Below are 14,695 nucleotides of genomic sequence, written 5' to 3'. Positions count from 1 at the left end.
ATTCGGCCTTCCTTGTAATAAAAGTAAGCAAACTCAAGAAGAGCAAATATAATTCACAGAATGTAGCTGGGGGCAGCAGCATTACCTCAAGAGTAGGTATGTCAAATTATATATGTCGAAGAAGGTATTCAAACAACAGACTTTTTTAATGTTACAACTGAACTCTATCATGTCAAGTATATGCTAGGCAAAATGCGAACCAAAGATTATGCAAAATACCGCTAGCGTACGTAAACCATGTAAAATTTGGACCCCAGGAGCTTACAGTAAGAACTCCAGTAAGATCCCGGTCCGGGATGCAGGTTTACTTTTACAGATTTTAGTTTACTGCCTACTGAGTGTGGAGTCTCAATGAGGCAAGGTGCCATGTATGTAAGGTGGGAGCCATGTATGTCGCAAAGTTCCTCTCCAACCTCGCATGAAACAGTTTTCGGGGAAGTTTTTTAGTGTTTCCACCATGTAACCACTCTTTCTCCCCTATGAATAGCGAGTATCTCCTCGTAAAAAAACGATATACGGATATCCCAACCCATAATACTACTAATGGGGAGCATAGCGAATCTAATAACATTGGCTGCACCACAATTGATGAGGCACAATGAATAGGCATGACGCAAAATATCAACAAAAGTCAAAGTAGCAGTGGATTACAGCAAAAAATATAAAGAGTAAGGTTAAAAAGATTCATATCTAATTGTTAAATTAACCTAATATAAAAAGAAAATTCATTATTTTTCAGTCGATGATATATATTTAAAACATGCTGTATAAATTGATGCGTTTTATATGTGTGTATAAAAGAGATCACTGTCCAGTGATAATACATTTGTATTGAGCACACGCAAAGTGCAACAGAAAAAATGGAAAAGTTATATATTTTTGCAATTTTGGCACTCTGTGCAATCAGTGCAGGTATGTTGTATTATTTATATAATTAAATTTATTGATGTTTAAAATTTGGTAATTTGCATAGAGTTTTCCTACACTTGGTACCATCGTATAGAGGGTTTCATGTCACGTTCCTTCGAAACACGCTAGAGACCGCTGGTCGTTTTATAGAAGTATTCCTCTTTCAGAATTTGTTCACCTACGGATTAGCACCTACATTTTTTCTTATGTATTATAGCTTCGGTGCTGTCGGTATTGTATAGATACAACTCCTGATCTTGAGGTTATCGGTTCGATTCCTGTGTTGTGAAAATAGCTTTTGGTTTTTTTTAATTTATTTTAGAATATTTCTCAATAGCAGGGCTCGCCCATGGGAATAAAATTAAAAATCATGAAACATATTTCATGCACCTCCGTCAACATTTTGACAATAGCTACGCGGTAGGCAGCTTTCAATTACTAGAGAATGCGTTACTCTTTCATAAAAATAGGATTAAAACTATTATATTCGATCAACAATCCTTGAGCAATCGTTATAAACTGATATAAAAATATGTATGTGTTTGTGTAATTATTACAGTTCACTCCGACCTGCAATGCTACGTCTGTACAGACTGTACCACACCTACTAGCGCTCAATTGAAATCATGCGAAGCTGTGACTAGTACGACTAGCTCAAGTACGACTACTTCAAGTACGACCTCAACAACTACAACCACCGTTGCCCCTGCTCCAACATCCACCGAGAACAGTGCATCTACTAGTAGTGGAGTATCCACTGAAAATGGTGCATCCACCAGCAGTGGAGTATCCACTGAAAGTGGTGCATCCACCAGCAGTGGAGTATCCACTGAAAATGGTGCATCCACCAGCAGTGGAGTATCCACTGAAAATGGTGCATCCACCAGCAGTGGAGTATCCACTGAAAATGGTGCATCCACCAGCAGTGGAGCATCCACTGAAAGCAGTACAACCACTGAAAGCAGTTCAACCACTGAAAGCAGTACAACCACTGAAAGCAGTACAACCACTGAAAGCAGTTCAACCACTGAAAGCAGTACAACCACTGAAAGCAGTACAACCACTGAAAGCAGTTCAACCACTGAAAGCAGTACAACCACTGAAAGCAGTACAACCACTGAAAGCAGTGCAAATCCTGATCCCTCTTCAGGTGGAAATGGCAGAAAAAAGAGATCCATTCAAGGTTCCACCTCCAAACCAGGATGCGCTTGTTACAACGTGTGTATTTGCTTTGAATTTCAATATAAATCAATAGTATGCAGGCAAAATAAATCATTAATGATATTCTTCTTAATTTTAGGGTCAATGTGACTGCAGCAGCAGGTACGCAGAGATGCGCGCAGATAATTCTTCCAGAACATTTCAGTGTTACTCGTACAAACGCACAGGTAATTTATATTTTTATTATTAGAATTACACTACAAAAGTAATAAATATTTAAAAGGAAACTATTTATAAGTATCTAATGTTGTTGACGCTATAAAACAAAAATAACAAATTATTTATATTGCTTAAAGAAAAGTAAAGGACAGATTGGAGAAAATCTATAAGATATGCAAGTTATCAACAAATTAAAATAGTAAACCGGAAGTAACTACGTATACAGAAATCATTAGCTCTCGTTGAAGTAGTTAAAACATGGCGACCACTAAGCTACCTACCTAAGCTACGTACCTCTATGTTAGTGCAGCTAAAATCACACCAGTGGGTATGTGAAATGGTGTTCCAAGAACCGAATACTTACTAAAATTTACATTGCAGTAGCGCAATTCTGTACAACCATTGAGTATCGACAACCGGCTAGCTATCGAGAAATTTTGTGTGAAAATCTGACCAGCGCTAGTGAGCCTTAGGAACTAATTTGCAGCACATTCCAAGTGTCAAATTCTCGATACTCGATTATACTGACTGCAGAGAATCGCGTTGCAGGATTGTTTTACGATCTTTTCCGCTTTTTCTTTAGTTGTTAATTCAACCATTTGTTTTTTACAGTTAATAACATTCAGGTGACAGACCGCGGATGTCTAGAAATCCCAGAAGGAATTAACTCTAGCGCATGTGCTCTTATTAACTCTACAATGGCTGTCAGCGACTGCAAATACTGTTCAAAAGATAAATGCAACTCCGCCTACTCTATACAGTTTTCGGCAATTGTTATCTTAATATGTGCTCTTGCGGCCTTATTCTAAATGTATCATGTTTAATGCTTGATTATATTGTATTTCCTGTAAATAATCTACTTCTTCGGTAATAATAGTATGCAAATATTTAGTTAAATTGTTAATTATTTTAAAATTAAATCTTTATTTGTCTACATTGCATTCTTTTTTCTTAAAAAATCTAGTTTTAGATTGATACACATGTTGTTAAAATGGGATCAAACTTCATATTAATTTATCTATGGATCTTCGTAATGCAGTTCCTGCCTAAGTGAGCTTGGTAACAGAATTTTAGATTTAAGGAAGCAGACATTGCTTAATAAAGGCATACATTGCAGCTGCATACAACGGTCAGAACATTTTGATGGTCATGACGTAAATTTCAAAATGATAATATAATTAACTAGCTGACCCGCGCAACTTCGCTTGCGTCACATTAGTGAATGGGCGAAAATTTTCAACGTTTTTGTAACATTTTTTACTGGTACTCTGCTCCTATTGGTCGTAGAGTGATGATATATAGCTTATAGCCTTCCTCGATAAATGGGTTATCTAACAGTGAAATAATTTTTCAAATCGGACCAGTATTTCCTGACATTAGCGCGTTCGAACAAACAAACTCTTCAGCTTTATAATATTAGTATAGATAACGCAAGTCACAGTAATATAGAACGAAAGTAAAGTTAAAGTTTCAATTACAATATCTACCGCTGCTAATCTGGGAACATTCAATACAATAGAAGTACATACACTTGAGTATTTTATAGACAACAGTTTTATCACATGAGTCACATACATTGCCTCATCATTACAACTAAAGTAGTTTGATACACGCGTAACAACTTACCTATCTATACTAATATAATAAAGCTGAAGAGTTTGTTTGTTTGTTTGTTTGAACGCGCTAATCTCAGGAAGTTCTGGTCCGATTTGAAAAATTCTTTCAGTGTTAGATAGCCCATTTATCGAGGAAAGCTATAGGCTATATAACATCACGCTACGGTCATTAGGAGCGGAGTAGCAACGAAAAATGTTACAAAAACGGGGAAAATTTTGACCCATTCTCTTAGGTGACGCAAGCGAAGTTGCGCGGGTCAGTTAGTATAAAATATTAATACCACACGCGACTTCGTCTGCGTGGACTTTAGCTTTCCCGTTTTCAGAACAATTTTTATTACTGCTCTGCTATTAGTCCTAGTGTAATGTTAAAGAGCGTTAAGTATTCCTCAATAGATGGACTATTCAACTCAAAAAGATTTTTTCAAACTCGAACTAGTTGTTCATGTGATTAGCGCGTTCAAAGAAACCCAATTAAAGATCAGAATGTAATATCAATTACATCTACCAGCAAGACTACGCGTAAGAGTATATTTTACTTGTAGTGACCAGTCGTGAAATGAGTTTTGTATTAAGCTTTCCCACTACTTTTGTTCGAAAGTGTATTCTAGCCCCCGAGTGTAAAGACAATATATATGTCGGCGGGTTGCCACACTTCAGAACAAAGAAATGATAAACTTCGTTTGAAATACTACAGTACTAAATTAATATTGATGATTATTTTTGAAATACCTACTCTAGTTTGTAAGAAAATAGCATTTGAAAAATGAAAACACGTGTGCAATATTTTTATTCCATGTTAACATTTAAAAATTGATTTACACGTGTTTATAGTTTTTAAATTAATTTAAAACGTGTAATTATTTAATTGTAACATTATTTTGTGTAAAAAACAATATTTAATTATGCATGGATAAGTATTTTGTTCGAATGAATGAGTCACCTAGTTTTACTATAAAAGGCCGAGCGCACGCCGGCTCGCGTCATTCTCACTCGAGCCGTCGTAGCGATCGGACCTCCTTAGTTCGAGAATAAATTCAGAAAAATTATTACTTGCGTTTCTTTTGATACCTGAAGATGAGCGACAACCCTGACCGTGCAAGTTGTGATGCCAGCAATGCTGGTATCACACTTTTTAAAAATCAGCATGGGGACCCTGCTTCGTCATCAGAAGTGGGATCAGAACAAGCCCTGATCCTAACCACATCCTCAGCGACTTCGGTTCAACCTGTCATGACTGAAGCAGCGCAGGGTAGTACTAGGTTGATAGACCCTGTCACATCGAAAATGTCTGGAGCACAAACAATTAACCTGAACACCGTACAGCCCATCACAATGGGAATATCTACAGGCACGACGTGTACACCAGTCGCTGCGGAAATACCAGCTCCCGTAGGGGTACCATTCATGCCAATGGGATTCACTTCCTACAGTGAAGAAGTACATCTTCAAGGGACATCCTCAAATAGGGGAGCACATCTTCAACCAACCACTCCAATAGTCGGATGTCCTCCCCAGTTTATGATACAAATGATGGAGATGATGGAAAGGATGTCCGAACGACTGCATTCTCCGCCAGAACCACGGATCAGGATCAAGGACATATATCTACCGTCATTTGACCCCGACAGTCATGTTGGAGTCCGGGAATGGTGCCAACACATTGATAAAGCAGCTGCCAGCTACAAGCTTAATGACCTGGATCTACGCACTAAGGTGTGTGGATTACTCAAGGGTCGTGCTAAGATGTGGATCGACGACTGGTTGGTGACAACATCCTCGTGGGAAGAATTTCGCGAAAAACTGATTACCACATTTGAGCCAGAGAATAGATACTCCCGTGATATACTACAGTTTCGGGAGCATGTTTATGACTCAAGCAAGGACATTTCTGAATTTTTATCCCGCGCCTGGGTTCTCTGGAGAAGAATTACGAAAGATCAACTGGATGATGAACTTTCAGTGGAAGCAGTAATAGGATGTATAAGCGATGAACGATTACGTATCGAGCTGTTGAATGCAAAGGCAAATACAGTTCCAGAACTCATCTCTGTGGCTTCTTCATTAAGAAAGAAGCGCCCTCACCAGAATCCTATCACATCAGTGCCTAAACGTGCGCGATATGCAGATTCTTCTCAAACTGCTGTACGTTGCCAAATATGCAAAAGGACCAACCATAGCACCAATGATTGTAGATTCAAACCTTTGGAATCAACTTCAAATCTTCCAAGAACTAATACTACAACAACGGAGACATCAAAAAATTTAACTACTTGTTCGTTTTGCAAGAAAACGGGTCACACATTCGAAACGTGCTATAAACGACAAAACGCACTGACATCGAACGTGAACTGTATAGCTGGAACCAATCAAGCACCTATCACTGTTACGATTGGTTCAATAACAACACGCGCCATCTTCGATAGTGGAGCAGAGTGTTCATTGATTCGGGAAACAATCGCTGCAAAATTACCTGGTCAACGACGCTCTGCAGTTAACCACCTGAAGGGGATTGGTCAATTTCCGGTAATTTCATTAGTGGAGATGAAGACCATTTGCATCATTGACGCGATAAGGATTGAAATATTATTCTTTGTGGTTCCTGATCATGAGATGTCAGCTGATGTATTAATTGGTATGAATTTGATTCATGGTACCAACTTAAGCATGGTGATAACATCAGACGGTACCAGACTGATGCATCAGCAAATGGTTCATCATGTGACAGCAAAAAGTAGTGCCTTTGACAAATTAGATTGCGACCTGACTAATCCCGAAGAATTACAACAGTTACGCACGCTACTGGCTAAATATGAGCACTTGTTCATTCGAGGATATCCAAAAACACGCGTTAACACTGGAGAATTGGAAATAAGACTTAAGAATGCAGACAAATATGTTGAGCGAAGGCCTTATCGACTTAGTCCGGTGGAACGGGAGAAAGTTCGGGATATCATCAAAGATTTGCTGGATCACAACATCATTCGTGAAAGCAAATCTCCCTACTCGAGTCCTATAATTTTAGTAAAAAAAAAGAATGGAGATGATCGGCTATGTGTGGACTACAGGGAACTCAATTCAAATACATTACGCGACCATTATCCACTGCCATTGATCTCTGATCAGATTGATCAATTGGCTAATGGGTACTACTACAGTAGCTTTGACATGGCAGCTGGTTTTCATCAAATACCCATCGCAGAGACGTCCATTGAGAAGACTGCGTTTGTGACACCAGATGGTTTATACGAGTACATTACCATGCCGTTTGGATTGAGCAATGCCTGTTCGGTTTACCAGAGGTGTATCAATAGAGCATTGCACTCACTATTGGGAACAGTCGCACAAGTGTACGTTGATGACGTGCTTAGCAAAAGCACAAATTTCAGTGAAGGGCTAGTCAACATTGAACGCATCCTAATAGCCTTACAAGAAGCTGGTTTCTCTATCAACGCCGACAAGTGCAGTTTCTTTAAGCGGACCATCGAATATCTAGGCAACCTGGTATCAGACGGCCAAGTACGACCCAGCCCAAGAAAGGTGGAAGCTCTGATCAAAGCCCCGATACCGAAGACCGTCAAACAAGTGAGGCAATTCAATGGGCTCGCAAGCTATTTCAGAAAGTACATCCCGGATTTTTCGCGCATCATGGTACCATTGTACGAATTAACCAAACAAGGAGCTAAATGGGAATGGGAAGACCGGCACGAGAAGGCCAGGTCAACAATAATTCAATGCCTCACCTCAGCTCCAGTGCTGACCCTTTTTCAAGAAGGAGCACCAATACAGCTGTATACAGATGCAAGCAGTCTCGGATTTGGAGCAGTCCTCGTGCAAGTTTTTGAAGGACGACAACATGCGGTAGCTTTCATGAGTATGAGGACTACTGATACTGAAAGCCGGTACCATTCATACGAATTGGAAACTTTGGCAGTGGTCAGAGCAATAAAACACTTTCGACAGTACCTGTACGGAAGGAAGTTTACAGTAATAACTGACTGTAATTCACTTAAGGCGTCGAAACACAAAAAGGACTTGTTACCAAGGATTCACCGCTGGTGGGCGTTCCTGCAAAACTATGACTTTGAGCTCGAATATCGTAAAGGAAACCGACTCCAGCATGCCGATTTCTTCAGCAGAAATCACGGTGAACTAGCAGTTAATATAATTACAAAAGACTTAGAATGGTTAAAGGTCGAACAACGACGAGATGAAGAACTTCGACCAATACTGAATAACCTGTTTGACAACAATCCATTGGAAGGTTTTATCTTGGAAGAAGGTGTTCTGAAGAAGCACGTCCTAGACCCGACATTCGGCCAACAGCTGCGAATAGTAGTACCAAAATCCTTCCAATGGAGTTTAATAAACTCCTTCCACACCACACTCAAGCACCCTGGTTGGGATAAAACCCTACAGAAAGTCAAAGAAACCTACTGGTTCAATAAGATGAGCACCACAATCCGAAGATATGTTGACAACTGCGTGGTATGTAGAACTTGTAAAGGCACATCTGGGGCAGTACAAGCTCAGCTACATCCGATTGAAAAACCAACATGTGCATTTCAAGTAATCCACATGGACATCACGGGAAAATTGGGAACCCAAGAGAATCAACAGTACGTTATTGTAACAGTGGATGCTTTCACAAAATACGTACTATTATACCATGCCACTGATAAAAGTCCACACAGTACGCTTGCCGCACTAAAACGTACGGTACATTTATTTGGAACACCAGTTCAAATAATTGTGGATGGAGGAAGAGAATTTTTAGGTGAATTCACACAATTCTGTGAACGGTTTGGCATAAACATTCATGCCATAGCGCCAGGTATCAGCCGAGCAAATGGCCAGGTGGAAAGAGTGGTAGCTACACTGAAAAACGCGCTGGTAATGATCAAGAATTATGAGACCGAAGAATGGCACAATACTCTTGAAGAACTACAGCTGGCGATGAATTGCACAGCACATCGTGTGACAGGAGTAGCACCACTCACGTTGATCACACAACGACAACATTGCGCACCACCAGGTTTACTTAACCTGGTTGACATCGATAACCAAACAGTTGACATAGAGGCGTTGACTAGACAAGTGCAGCAACGACTGACTCAGACCGCTGAGTATGATAGACAACGCTTTAATTCTCGCAAGGCTAAAATAAATCATTTTCAACGAGGGGATTATGTTCTGATCAAAAATAATCCCCGCAATCAAACATCACTGGACCCTAAATTCAGTGTGCCCTACGAAATTATCAGGGTTCTCGAAAATGACCGCTATATGGTAAAAAAAGTGGTCGGCAGAGGGCGCTCCCGAAAAGTCGCCCACGATCAACTTCGGCGTGCACCACAACCGGGGAATCAAGATGCCGTGTCGGCGGGAGATGATCTCGAGACACCAGAAAATAACATCGCAACCACTCCTGATCCAGTGCCATCCACATCTCAAGCTGGCCAGCTAGTTCAGATAACTCATGATAAAGAACAATCATCATCGGATTAACCTGTGAGTCACAATTTATTATTTTAACGACAATTTCAACTATAACCTATAAGACTAAAATGTCTGGAGAGTGGTACCTCTGAGCTATACCAGGTGTTACCCTTGAGCTAACCACGGATCCTTGATGCATCCACAAGGGAACCTTGAGATACCGTCGGGACGCCTTGTGGAACCTATGGGTAGACATGTATACACCACAGATTTGAAATAAATAAAGCAGTGCATTTAAGATATCTTGATGTACTTGTATGAACAATGTTCCTATAAAAATAAGCAACATGGGTTGCTTACTGATACCAACCTGAAAGAAAAACGTTTTCTTAAATTCAGGCATTCAAGATTACAACCACAATGCAGGCAGGCGCAGAGCACGCGCCGCCTGTCAGAATGGCCGTGTCGGCGGGTTGCCACACTTCAGAACAAAGAAATGATAAACTTCGTTTGAAATACTACAGTACTAAATTAATATTGATGATTATTTTTGAAATACCTACTCTAGTTTGTAAGAAAATAGCATTTGAAAAATGAAAACACGTGTGCAATATTTTTATTCCATGTTAACATTTAAAAATTGATTTACACGTGTTTATAGTTTTTAAATTAATTTAAAACGTGTAATTATTTAATTGTAACATTATTTTGTGTAAAAAACAATATTTAATTATGCATGGATAAGTATTTTGTTCGAATGAATGAGTCACCTAGTTTTACTATAAAAGGCCGAGCGCACGCCGGCTCGCGTCATTCTCACTCGAGCCGTCGTAGCGATCGGACCTCCTTAGTTCGAGAATAAATTCAGAAAAATTATTACTTGCGTTTCTTTTGATACCTGAAGATGAGCGACAACCCTGACCGTGCAAGTTGTGATGCCAGCAATGCTGGTATCACACTTTTTAAAAATCAGCATAGGGACCCTGCTTCGTCATATATATATAAGTATATATGATTGCATATTGATGTATTTTCAATTTTACTAGGAATAGATAGGGCATGGGAAAATTATTAAAAAATCTGGAATACCTACACCCATTTTCTGAAAATGCGTGCACAATATACCGCCGTTCATTGCCAAGTTAGCCATAAAGTTGTCAATAATTTAGACGTCCAGTATATTCTAGTATGATTTTAAATCCACCCCTTGAACCCTTCAGCTGTTCACAATTTCCCAAAATAGCTGCCAAACAAAAAAACTTCACAAATTCTCTTAAAAATGTACCAAGGATAATGTACCTAGTATCAAGAAGACGGTCAGCTTCTGGAATAAAGAATCACAAATGTATTTGTCTGTATAGCTATACGTGTACGGAGGAGATATAAAATTAATTAAAAGTCGTTTATTTACCGAAGACTTACATCTTGATAAGTAAACAAAGGTTTATGCTCCATGAAATGCATGTATTTAGGCCCGTTTGAGCATGCAAAATGTTGATACGGATTTGATAATACGATAAAATCTATTTATAAGGGATTTTTTTCTCTTAAACTCTGAGTTAGGCATCAGAGCGTCAAAAATGACCAAGTTCTATGTGATAGTTCTTATTGCGTTCACTATCACGGTCAAATGTCAAGCGGAATCGCTGGGTGAGTAATACTTAAACAAGTATAAGAACAAATGTAGGGAAACAAATATATAGCTATTGTCCACTCACTTTATTTTAATGTACACTGCGATCAGTCGAATATATTGCTTCACAGAAAGAATATTGTATAGACAGACACGGGGAATATAAAATACTTATTCTATAGGTGAAACATTTTAGAAATTAGATTGTTTAATTCCAAAAATATGCTTCAGAATCAACTTAATATTTCAAATTATATAAGTCAATGTTAAAGTATATAAATGTTCACAATTCTTGATTAACAATTCTGATGATTTTAGTGTTCGTATTTGTGATATGTTTATTATTTTGCTCTTTAGACGACGCTGAAAGGCTATCGAAACAAAAGGATGAAAACGACAACGATTTAGATGAAACAGGCCGAATGGGTGCAGCGCAAGCCCAAGCATACGCGTCGGTCACTCAAATGAAAGCAGAATCGATGCCTCTACGTCTTGTCAACTGCCACGCTTGTGTCGACTGCCCTACCTCTGTGAACACTACGACAAAATACTGCCCCTATACAAATGATCCTACTAAAAACGGAAAATGTGTTGTCTACGCGGAAAAATATATACGTAAGTGTACAAGTAATGCGTGCTATTTACTATCTGTTAGAGTTTACTATGTCATTTCACACTGCAAATGTGATATTCGATACCTATGACTAGGATCTATAGGCTATAGTCTAGTCATAGTTTTCTAGTCATTAACAGTGGACAGTAACATTAACTCGTTAACATCCCACGTTGGGAACTCTAGATTATCTTTTTGTAGGGGGTCGGTAGCGAGTCTAAAGATAAATTATAAATAACAAAAATATGGTAAAACTTAGTAATAGCCCAGGAAACTGGGTTGTGGGGGTCAGATAGGCAGTTGCTCCATGTAAAACACTGGTATTCAGCTGCATCCGGTGAGACTGGAAGCCGACTCCAACATAGTTTGGAAGAAAGGCTAAGCGACGATGGTATAACTTAGTACAACATTTTTACATGGTTGTTTGTTTTTTACATAGTTTTAAGGGGATCGCTGGAATTGTTTTCCCATGTAAAAGGGGCGGTAGTCCCCAAAAGATTTCGGAGGTCTATAGGTATATTCCGTTTTTTTAATGCAGGAAGCGAGAGAATGTACGTTTTACGTGTGCCTTGACTAATACTAATTATAGCAACATTAATTTGCAACTTGAAGGGAATATCCTTCGCAATTCAATGCTATGATTCAAAAGCTACTTGAAATATATGTAGTACAAAGGTACTTGTTCTGATCAAGCTAAGCAGAAGTGGATTGGATAAGAAACAATCGACTTGGGGAAGGCCCTGAACATCCAGTGCTCATTCGCGATAAACAATGATTCATCATATCTATGACGTATATTAAAAAGCTATAATTAGAAAGTGTACAACGTTTTCATGATAAATATTTATAAGGTACTTACATACATATGTACATAATAACACGTCTGTTTTATCCGAAGGTATGTATGTATAGATGTTTGTTACTCTTTCACGCAAACACTACTGAACTGATTACGATGAAATTCATCACATCATCATCGTAACACATAGGCTTTTTATTTCGGAGTTTCCGAGGGATAGGATTTTACCCGTTAAGAGTTTCGTTCGAGTCGCTGGCGGCCTTTAGTCTAATATAAATTAGAAAAAGAGCAATAGAACTTTGCCCGACAGCAGCTGTCGCATGATGGTAATATGTTATGCAGTATCATTTACTGATCATATCGGTGACGTCTTGCAAAAAGGTCAGGCGCGAAGTACTCGTAACCGGCGGACCTGTTTGACAAGAGGTTTGGATGTGAATGAAGCAAGGGAAGTTTGTTTAACAAGCGGCGTTCTTTGATTTCCACTTGCCCATCGGGAAAATTGCGTGATTTTATGTTTATATGTATTTATTTATGTTTTCAGAGATGAAGAAATTATGGTACGTTCGTGGCTGTGCGTCGGAGAGGGGCTCTTGTGCCGATATCAAACGAGGGCACGATGCTACACCGACAGTGCAACTGACCTTCTGTAGCGAATGCGAAGGGAACCAATGCAATACGAATGGAGTCCAACGTATAACATATGACATAATTACTGCTTTATTTGCTTTAGTGTTATGTCCTATTCTCGGGAAATATACACTAACATAGAACGCTGACCAAACAGTCCGACTAGTAGCTTAATGGCGAATAAATCCAGCTGAAAATATTTTCTGAATCATATTTATTACTGTTTTGTTGGCGGATTAGGCATAAAGCCAGGATCGCCATGCAACTAAACAAAAAAAATATACAAACATGAAACTTTAAACTATTTCTTTCCTTGCTATATTTATGTATATAAAAAAGAAAATAACTTATTCCTTGTGCCATAGCAAAATGCTCTCAAAGATATAAAGAGACAAAAAACAACATGTGTATCATGGCGCCAAAAAAGTTCTTGGGCCAGTATTTTTTTTTACTCAAAAAAATTGTCTGACGCACATCCTCCAACCAATAGCAGACTGACGCACATAACTAAACAATATATTTAATATGCTTATAACAATTAAAAAAATGAGGTAGAAAAAATTAAAAAATCTATATCAATATCACATTGATGGTGATCATTTTCATGTGGAACTATGGATCTCTGTAAAATGAGACCAAAATATTCTATGACTTTAACTCAGCAGTTAAAGTCAGAGAGTATTTTACAGTCTTATGATAGTCCTTCATATTGTGAAAACAGAAGAGAAATATATGCATTTTTTAAAAGCTTTTCAAAATCCATTAAAATATGAGAGACAGTAAATAAATGATAAATATAAAACTCCTAGCGACATCTATGATGCATAGTCGCAACTAACAATCTAACACTTTTCTACAACAGGCAACATAGGTGTCGCTGTTATAGAAACATTATTTAATTTTCAGTGAATTGGGTCATGAAAATAATATTATTATTCCACAATATATTTTGGTTTGTAGTAATTTTAATATGTCATTGTATCAAACTTTTTAGAACTTTTTTTTTATAAGCCAAAGATGTAGATGTGTAAAGTCAAAAGAGATTCTTCTACAGCTATCTCCAATTATCTTATAACCTTTCTTCGAATAAATATTGTCTATAAATTACTTTTATCCCTTTGAGATTTTTATATATTATTAATAGCTAACCACAAATTATTTTTAATCACAAAAAATTCGTACTAACATGCCTAAAATTTTTTTAACGCAATACTTGAGGGCGTGTAAAGTTTCAAAGCCGCTCTTGGGCAGAGTGAGAGGGCTTAAAGCCTAACCTCTCCTTTGATTCGAGAGGAAGCCCTTGCACAGCAGTGGGCAGCAACGGGTAAAAAACCCCAAATATTCTTATAATAATTTATAGAAGAAACTATCGTCATTTCAAAAAGACGTTTCCTATTTACTTGTAACGTGACATGTGCCCTTTTAAAATTTGCTTATACAATTCTTTGGCGGGAAAATCTCGTAGAATATTTTACGAGCAAACGGACGTTGTAGAAATTAAAACAGGTTACGCCACAAAAATATCACATCCACGACTTGGGCAGTGTTTCACAATCTGAGTCAACGGTCATAACCAAAGACCAAGATATACAAGGGAAAACAGATGGCACGCTCAAATGAATATACTACTTCTTATAGCACGCGCCAAATAATTTTGTGCCTTAATATTTTTACTA

The 14,695-nt window shown here is 38.2% G+C and overlaps 2 protein-coding genes across 2 annotated transcripts; both read left to right on the top strand.

Annotated features, from left to right (window-relative positions):
- The first annotated feature begins 813 nt into the window (after positions 1-813).
- LOC142979345 (uncharacterized) lies at positions 814-3,225 on the top strand. The gene is made up of 4 exons (XM_076124205.1): positions 814-912; positions 1,469-2,127; positions 2,210-2,297; positions 2,902-3,225. Exons 1-4 carry the CDS (start codon positions 861-863, stop codon positions 3,096-3,098), a joined length of 996 nt encoding a protein of 331 aa, XP_075980320.1. The 5' UTR covers positions 814-860; the 3' UTR covers positions 3,099-3,225.
- A 7,628-nt stretch (positions 3,226-10,853) lies between these two features.
- Positions 10,854-14,106, top strand: LOC142979344 (uncharacterized). The gene is made up of 3 exons (XM_076124204.1): positions 10,854-10,994; positions 11,335-11,592; positions 12,934-14,106. Exons 1-3 carry the CDS (start codon positions 10,925-10,927, stop codon positions 13,158-13,160), a joined length of 555 nt encoding a protein of 184 aa, XP_075980319.1. The 5' UTR covers positions 10,854-10,924; the 3' UTR covers positions 13,161-14,106.
- The last annotated feature ends 589 nt before the right edge of the window (positions 14,107-14,695 follow it).

The sequence above is a fragment of the Anticarsia gemmatalis genome, chromosome 16, assembly GCF_050436995.1.
Source record: "Anticarsia gemmatalis isolate Benzon Research Colony breed Stoneville strain chromosome 16, ilAntGemm2 primary, whole genome shotgun sequence".
In the NCBI taxonomy this organism is placed as follows: domain Eukaryota; kingdom Metazoa; phylum Arthropoda; class Insecta; order Lepidoptera; family Erebidae; genus Anticarsia; species Anticarsia gemmatalis.
Note: the sequence above shows the minus strand (reverse complement) of the source record. Positions and strands in the feature narration are given on the sequence as shown.